The 7,674-nt window shown below is 53.7% G+C and overlaps 1 protein-coding gene across 1 annotated transcript in view; it reads right to left on the bottom strand.

Moving 5' to 3' along the window:
• Positions 1-1,584: 1,584 nt before the first annotated feature.
• DHRS3 (dehydrogenase/reductase 3) overlaps positions 1,585-7,674 on the bottom strand; it is a 41,274-nt gene continuing 35,184 nt past the window's right edge. The window contains exons 5-6 of the mRNA XM_066270402.1: positions 4,388-4,513; positions 1,585-2,113 (exon numbers count right to left, since the gene is read on the bottom strand). Of these exons, the coding sequence (XP_066126499.1) occupies positions 2,029-2,113; positions 4,388-4,513 (211 nt within the window). The 3' untranslated portion in view covers positions 1,585-2,028. The remainder of the gene's footprint in view (positions 2,114-4,387; positions 4,514-7,674) is intronic.

Below are 7,674 nucleotides of genomic sequence, written 5' to 3'. Positions count from 1 at the left end.
TCAGCAGCCGCACAAACCTGGGCTCGCAGTTTCTCCCCTCCTGAAAGGTCTGTACCTCTTGGCCCTCTGCTCAGCACCCTGGTGTGGACCACAGAGAGGGTCAGCACGCCGTCCCAGGGCAATCGGGTCTGCCTTCTCCGTCCTCTGCCTACGTTCCAATTTTTCCGTATGTTCTTACGGCCACCTTCTCCCAGTGTGGGCACACTGTACAGCAGCTCAGAATTACTGACCTCTAATCCGTGGGAACCTCGCACCCCGCTGCGTCGGTGGCAGCCATGACCATGTGACCTGCTCTGGCCAATGGAACGTAAGCGGAAGTGACTCGGCGTTGCTTCCAGGCAGAAACTCGCAGAGCCGGTGTGTGGGAGTCCAGGTGAGTCCCCCTCCGGCTCGAGAGGCCATCGTCCATGCTCACGGACACTCCTCTGTCAACTGGTGTCCCAGAGTGGAGACAGCACAGAGCAGAGCTGCGTCGCTGTCCAAAGGCAGGTGGCATGAGACCTGGGGGGTCATATTCTGGCTGATAACACATGGTGGCTGTTGGAAGTCCTTAAAAGGGTTCCCGAGAGCTGTTTTACAGTCTCCGGCTGCTGCTGGGGGCAGTGGGTAATTTTGAAGTGCTATGCCGCAGGACTTGGCGACCCTTAGGATATGCTCAGGAAACAGTGGAGATAATCGTGACTTGGCATTTCTGCACACAGACCAGATGAACCATCATCCACGCTGCGGGACCAATCTTCCTCTAATGAGTGGTGTGTACGTGCAGGCTTCAAGCAGCCCTTGGGGAAGTTCCTCCACTGAATTTGTGGCCAGTGACCTTCTCCTCACTGCCTGCGCCCCTCCCCAAACCCCTCTTGTCCCCCGAGAGCTACTTAGATGAGGATCCATGGTCTACCCGTCTCCTCCGGGCCCAAGGTCAGGATTATTAACCTTGATGCAGGAGGGGAGAACGCACACCAGAGGGGCCATGCAACATCTCTCCCTACTTCTTGGCTGTAATATTCCCTATGGACTGAGCCGGTGTCAATCTCTACCACCCAACGCCGATCCCTTCTCCTTTGTTTTTTCAGTTCAATCCCTTGCAATCAAATCTGGCATGGGGTGGGGGTGGGGGGCCAGAGCCTGGCCTTTTGGAGCTGGTAGTCTTCAGAACTTTGGCTTCTCAGCAACATTCCCCTCTTAGCACCCAGCATATACTAGTAGACGCTGGGTGCTCAGTAGAGACTGGCTCTGCCCACTCAAGTTGCTGGCTTCGTGGCTGGTGGTGCAGCAGCAGGGCAGAGAGCTGCTCTGTGCAGCCTAGCTCATGAAGGCTATTTGGGGGAAGTCAGTAGAGAGGCTGAGTGCCCCCTAACCCCTGGCTGTTGAGAGGGGCCTGGAAGAGTTGGCAAGGATCTTGTGTACCCTGGCCTGGGCTCCAATTTCTCTCCTGATCTCTGCCCCCTTCTCACCTATTTCATTCTTGGCAGCTAGGGACCCCCAAACAGACCAATTCTCTCTCAAAGGATGGGGTTCTATGGTTGGGATTGGTCCCCTCCCTACTGCCCACCAACGACCAGTGGCCAAGGATTTCAACAAACGAACTCGCAGAAGCCATCTCGCTTTATTTTTTCATTCCTGCCGTTCAACCATTTTGCAGAAGCTGAGGATGAATGGATTTTGGAGGGAAAGGAGGACTATCCGGGCACAGACCCTCCCAGAAATAGTCTTTGCACACTGCCGAGGCTGGTTAGACTTGAGAAGCAATTTAACAATAAACTCTACAGAATTAGAAATGTATAAAAGTGTCAAAGTGGCTGTTGGCTGGGTTTTTTGCCTCCCCCATGGGGTCAGTCATGCCCATCAGTCCTGTGCAAAGGTCCTGGGGCTAGCCGGAGGGGGCGACAACCAGATTCTTCTATGGGAGAAGAACAATGCTGCTCACCCAGCAGAAGTGTGCCAAGGGGCAGGCACAGGGTGGGGGGGTGCACCCAGGTGCCATGGCTGCCCTCAGGCTCTGTGGCTTTCGAGCGTGTCTCCACCCTGACTTTATGTCCGGCCTTTAAAAGTGTTCATGCAGGTGTAGGTTCCTGAGAATCTGTGGATCTCCTCGAGTGCCGCTTGTGGGAGTATGCTGGGGGTAGGGAGAAGAAGGAAGAAAAAAAAGATGGTCAGTGGGGTGGGGAACCAGCAGCTGGGTCACCAGTGGCCACAGAAGCTGGCATAGCAGAGTGATGCCTATAAGCTATCCCCACCCCTCTCTCAAGTCCAGAAGCCATCCCAACCACCCCTCTGTGGAAGAAGAGCTTTCAAGTAAGTGGATAAATGGCTGTTTACAAGGCAAATGTGGGCAGTAGAAGTATACTTCCAAAGACACATTCCTTGCATTTTAGGACCCATACGTATCTCAGAGATCAATTAGCTCCAATTGCCACTTACTCAACAAATATTTATTGTGTGCCACTGAGGACTTGGGTACTGGGTGTCACCTCCTCCAGGTAAACTCCCCACACTCATGCCCAGGCTTCTCTGGGTTCCCCACAGTCCAGTGCTTCCCTGACAAGCCCGGGTGTTGTCCTCACTGTTTACTTGTCAAGCCCATGGGGGACCTTATGGCAGATACTTCACCTCTGGTTCTGGAGGCCCAGAGGAGCCCAGAGTCCCTGGCCCATGAAGACTGTGCTTAGCTGGGAGGGCACGGCCGCTTCAGTGGGGGACTCTGATGGGACGGATGTGCTGCCCAAAATCTGCAAAGCTCTAGGGACCTTGATACCAGGCATATCCTAGAAAAGGACCATCTCCTCCAGAGAGCCTGTGTCCCAGGTGCTCTGCCCTAGTGACCCCCACCAGACTAGCACTGTAACATTTCTTTTTCTCTTTTTAGCAACAGAGAAAGAGAGGGACAGACAGATAGGGAGATGAGAAGTATTAACTCATAGCTGCAGCACCTTAGTTGTTCATTGACTGCTTTCTCATATGTGCCTTGTGTGTGTGTGTGGGGGGGGTGCTCTAGCCGAGCCAGTGAGCCCTTTCTTCAAGCCAGCGACCTTGTGCTTTAAGCCAGCAACCTTTGGGCTCAATCCAGTGACCATGGAGTCGTGTCTATGATCCTACACTTATGCCAGCAATCCCGCACTCAAGCTGGTGAGCCCATGCTTAAGCTGCGACCTCGGGGTTTTGAACCCGGGTCCTCAGGGTCCCAGGTTGATGCTCTACTCTCTGTGCCACCGCCTGGTCAGGCCTCTGACATTTCTGTCACTCTGCCCACTGAGTCTCCCTTTGATAATCAACAACTATAGTGATTTTAGATCTTGGCTCAGCCACCAGGGCCCCCACTCCTCCACCTGGGGGGCCCCATGTGCTCTAGAGCCCTGCTCCCTCAGGGGTGGGGTGGACTGCCAGCCCCTGGCCTCTCCCTTCCCTTCTCACCCTGCTCCAGCAGTCCTGGCCGATCCGATCCATTGGTTCCTGTCATTGGAGTTCTTTCCTGTCTCAGGGTCTTTTACCAGCTGTCCCATCGGCCTGGCTCCCTCCTCCCAGCATGTCCACTCAGAGTGGCCTCTGACCCCATCCCCTGCTAAGCGGCTTCCCCGGTTTCCCTGAGCCTCTGCATTAAAAAGCTCTGACTTCTCTATTTGATTATGCTTCCTGAAGGCTGGGGCTATGTGACCCTAGGACAGTGGTTCTCAAAGTGTGGCCCAGGAACCCTCGGGGTAGCTGAGATCTCTTCAGTGGTCTGCAAGGTCAAACGACTTTTGTGATAACACTAAAATATTTGCCTTTTCACTCATCCTCTCACAAATGTCCATGTGAGTTTTCTGGAGGCTACATGACATGTGACATCACAACAGATTAAAATCAGAAGCAGATATAAGAACCCACTTGTCTTCACATGTGCTGGACAATGCACGGCTTTGCAAAACAGTAAAACAATGCCCTTCTCACTACATCCTTATTTGAAAATTTACCTGGCTTCCATAACGAGTCATTTACGTTAACATGGGATAAAATTTTTTTTATCATTATTTATAAATGAACAAATATTATAAATATTTATATAACGAAGGTATAAATCTTATAAACTTCTTTTTTTCAGTTTTTAATTTCTAATAATACCACGAACAGCAATTGATACAACTCCCATAGACTAGAGCTCCTTGGGCAGCACAATAGTTTTTAAGATCACAAAGGGGTCCTGGGCCCAGCTGGTTGGAGAAGTTACCCCAGACTGAGGACAGGAAGCCCCAGGCACGTGAGCCGCCACACCTCGTCATCACGCCCGCAGCAGACGTGACTCATGGGTCACGGTGTGCTTTTTCCCGCCTGAGGTCTCATCCCCACGGGGTCCACTGAGAGCAAGGGCCGTGGCGGCCTGAGCCTGGCCCAAACTCTCTCCACAGCCCCATACCTTTTCAAGATAATGAGGGCATGCATCGTCCAAGGCAGCAGAAGCAGGGCCTGGTTGAGCTGCACGGCCTCCACCGTCCTCCGGGCCACCGTCTCCGGCTTCAGTGGGGGGAAGAGGTTGGGGAACCTGAACGCAGGTAGAGACATGGTGGGTTTCTCCCGGAGAAGCAGGAGCTTCTGCCGATAGCCTCCTTGGCTGGCAGGTCTGTGTCACCCCTCCAGTGCCTCTTTGAGAAGACCCGAGGTTGGGAGACTTGAGACCTGTTTGGAATCTCTTCCCACCCTCCACTGCCACCCCCAGAAGTGTCAGGAGGTTCTCACTCCCTCCCTCACTCTGCCCACTGAGTCTCCCTTTGATAATCAACAACTATAGTGATTTTAGATCTTAGTGCAGCCACCAGGGCCCCCACTCCTCCTCCTGGGGGACCCCATGTGCTCTAGAGCCCTGCTCCCTCAGGGGTGGGGTGGGCTGCCAGCCCCTGGCCTCTCCCTTCCCTTCTCACCCTGCTCCAGCAGTCCTGGCCGATCCGATCCATTGGTTCCTGTCATTGGAGTTCTTTCCTGTCTCAGGGTCTTTTACCAGCTGTCTCATCGGCCTGGCTCCCTCCTCCCAGCACGTCCACTCAGAGTGGCCTCTGATCCCGTCCCCTGCTAAGCGGCTTCCCTGGGTTTCCCACACCTAGAATGGCCTTGCCTGTTTGCCTGTTTCCTTGTTTATGGCCTCCCCCCCCCCCCCACGTGGAACTCTCACTGTGAGTTCCACAAGGGCAGAGGCCGGATGAGTCTGGCTCCCTGTTGTAACCCCCATGGGCTGTGACTGGCACATACCAGGGGCTCAGTAAACGCTTGCTGAATGAATGAACCCAGAATGACTTGCTACTCCCTCCGTGTGTCCTGCTCATCCTGGCTGGAGGCAGGGACTCTGCAGAGAGTGGCCTTCTCTGCCTCGCCTGCCAGTTCACTCATCAATTCATTGAAACATTTATAGCGCGCTCTTCATGGGGCTGATGAATGAATGATCGAATAAGCAGGCACCAGGGGCTTCTCGTGCCTATTCACGGGCATCTGGCTGAGACCTATAAGACGCTGACGCTCCCCAAGTGCCAGGCCTATGCTGAGTGCTCACTGGTAACCACTCACTGCAGTGTACAGGAAAGGAAACTGAGGCTCTGGGAAGTGGGTGGTGGGTCAGGGATTTCAACCAGGCCAGCATGGAGCCCAGGCTCTGTCCCCACCCTCGCTCAGGGCCTGCTCCACCCCTCTGGGGCCCTGCAGGCACAGTGCTGGGGCTGCTGGCTCTGACCTCAATCCCACAAAGGGCCTGTGAGCTGCTCTGGCACCAGGAGGATTAAGGGTGATGAGTCACCTGGGTCTGATGTCACCCCAAGCAAAGGGCAACTCTTGGGCCCCCCACGCTGACTTGGTTGGCCTCAGAGACTCCACGGATCTCACCGCCCACCACCCCCTACCCCCGCCCTGGGCTTCCTCTGCTGTCACAATGTGCTGCTAGGATCCCACAGCCCTGCAGTCTGGAAGCCCAGCCTCCAGAATCCCACAGATACAAACGTGTTGAGGCAGCTCACTGGGGTTGGAACCCGAGCAACATGGAGGAGAGTCGGGCCTTCCAGTCCTCCCCTGGGCCAGCCCTGCTCCCAGGGGAAAGGAAGACAGGATGGTCAGACCAAGCTCCACGGGGTCGGGAGGCTCTTCCCAGCAACCTCGCTGCAGGAGAACTTGAGCGACGCCTCACACACGTCTGCTGGAAAAACTGTCTCTTTTCTCTCCGACAGAGCTCTAACCGACAGAGCTATTAACTCCCACGGAGGCAGAAGGCAGCGCACACTCTGGGAAAAGCATGCTCAGCTCATTCCGTCTGTGTGGCCTTGGGCAAGTAACTTCACTCCTCTGAGTCTCACTTCCCTGAATGTGACATGGGGACAAGAGCTCCCTCGCTGGGGGGTGTCCCGAGGGCCAAAGGTGGCAGGGTTTGTCAAGTGTCAGATGCTGCTAGAACCCACAAGATCAATCCATGGCCGTTAACAAATAACACCCGTATGGCTGCCATTGCTGGAAAACCCATCGGTTTTGTCCTGAACACCTAAACACCCTCCACCCCTGGAAGCTGGTAGGGGAGGAAGCCCACGCTTTTCTCCTTTTATTTCTTTTCCAGCACCAATCACCCTTTATTACCCTTCTCCCAAGCTCTCGAGGCTTACCTGCCCAACAGGTAACTAATTTCACCTGGAGCTGACTGCCTGCTAGGCAGGATAGATATTCACACCCAGGAGCACTGAACCCGTGATGTAGGGGGCGCACGCTTATCTACCCCTTCCTAGAGGTGAGGAACACAGGCACAGAAAAGCTAAGGGACTTCCCCACCGTGACACAGAGCTGGGCTGTGGCCCCAGGTAGCTGGGGGCCATACTGGGAACCACTGGAAAAAATGACTTGAGGAAAACCTTGAAATGCCCTTCTCAAAGGGTCAGAAAGGAAACTGCTGGAAGGTGAACTGAACAGAAGGCGGGGTCTGCAACTGTCCCTCCCACTTCCGTGCCTGGGCGTCCAATGAAAACCGTGATTGCCAGGGCTGCATTTCTAGCCCTCATAGGCTTTCTGCATCCAGCGCTTCCTGTGTGCCCAGATGAAAAGAAACCAGACCAAGACTTCTCAGGATGGGGGGGCACAGGCAGCCAACAAGGCACATTAATAGGCATCAATCCAGCCTCCCCTAAATTCAGAATCTACAATAACTGGCATGCAAGTCAGGTGGAAATGTATACTTCTGGGACACGCTGAAGATATGGTTTGCCAGGAAGATTAATAACAGATGCATTTGTGAAGATGTCTATTATTAGCAAAAACAGTTAAGAGTGCTGGTTCGTTACTGAGCATAGAGGGTGCCCCAGGCTTCGGTCTGGATCCGTTACACCTGTAGTTTTTCATTCTTCCAATAACCCCGCGAAGAAAATGCTATTTCCACCGTCTTAACAGAATGAGCGAAATAAAACCCAGAGAGATAAGAGAATAGGCTCAAGATCTCGCCGCTGTTCGGTGGCTGAGGTGTGACTCAAAACCAGGTATTCTGATTCTTAATCCCTGCCCCCCCTACACACACTCGGTAATCATCTCGAAGGTGTACATGCATGCCCTCCACTGAATGCCTGTAGTTCAATTGCATACAATAAAAGGCATCAATCTTAAGTGTATGGTGTGATTAGTTTTTACCTACGTAACCACCGCCCAGAGCAAAGAGAGAGAACATGTCTAAAAGCCTACCTAGCACGTTCC

Source organism: Saccopteryx bilineata, chromosome 3 (genome assembly GCF_036850765.1).
Source record: "Saccopteryx bilineata isolate mSacBil1 chromosome 3, mSacBil1_pri_phased_curated, whole genome shotgun sequence".
Taxonomy (NCBI): domain Eukaryota; kingdom Metazoa; phylum Chordata; class Mammalia; order Chiroptera; family Emballonuridae; genus Saccopteryx; species Saccopteryx bilineata.
This window is presented reverse-complemented; position numbering and strand designations above follow the sequence as displayed.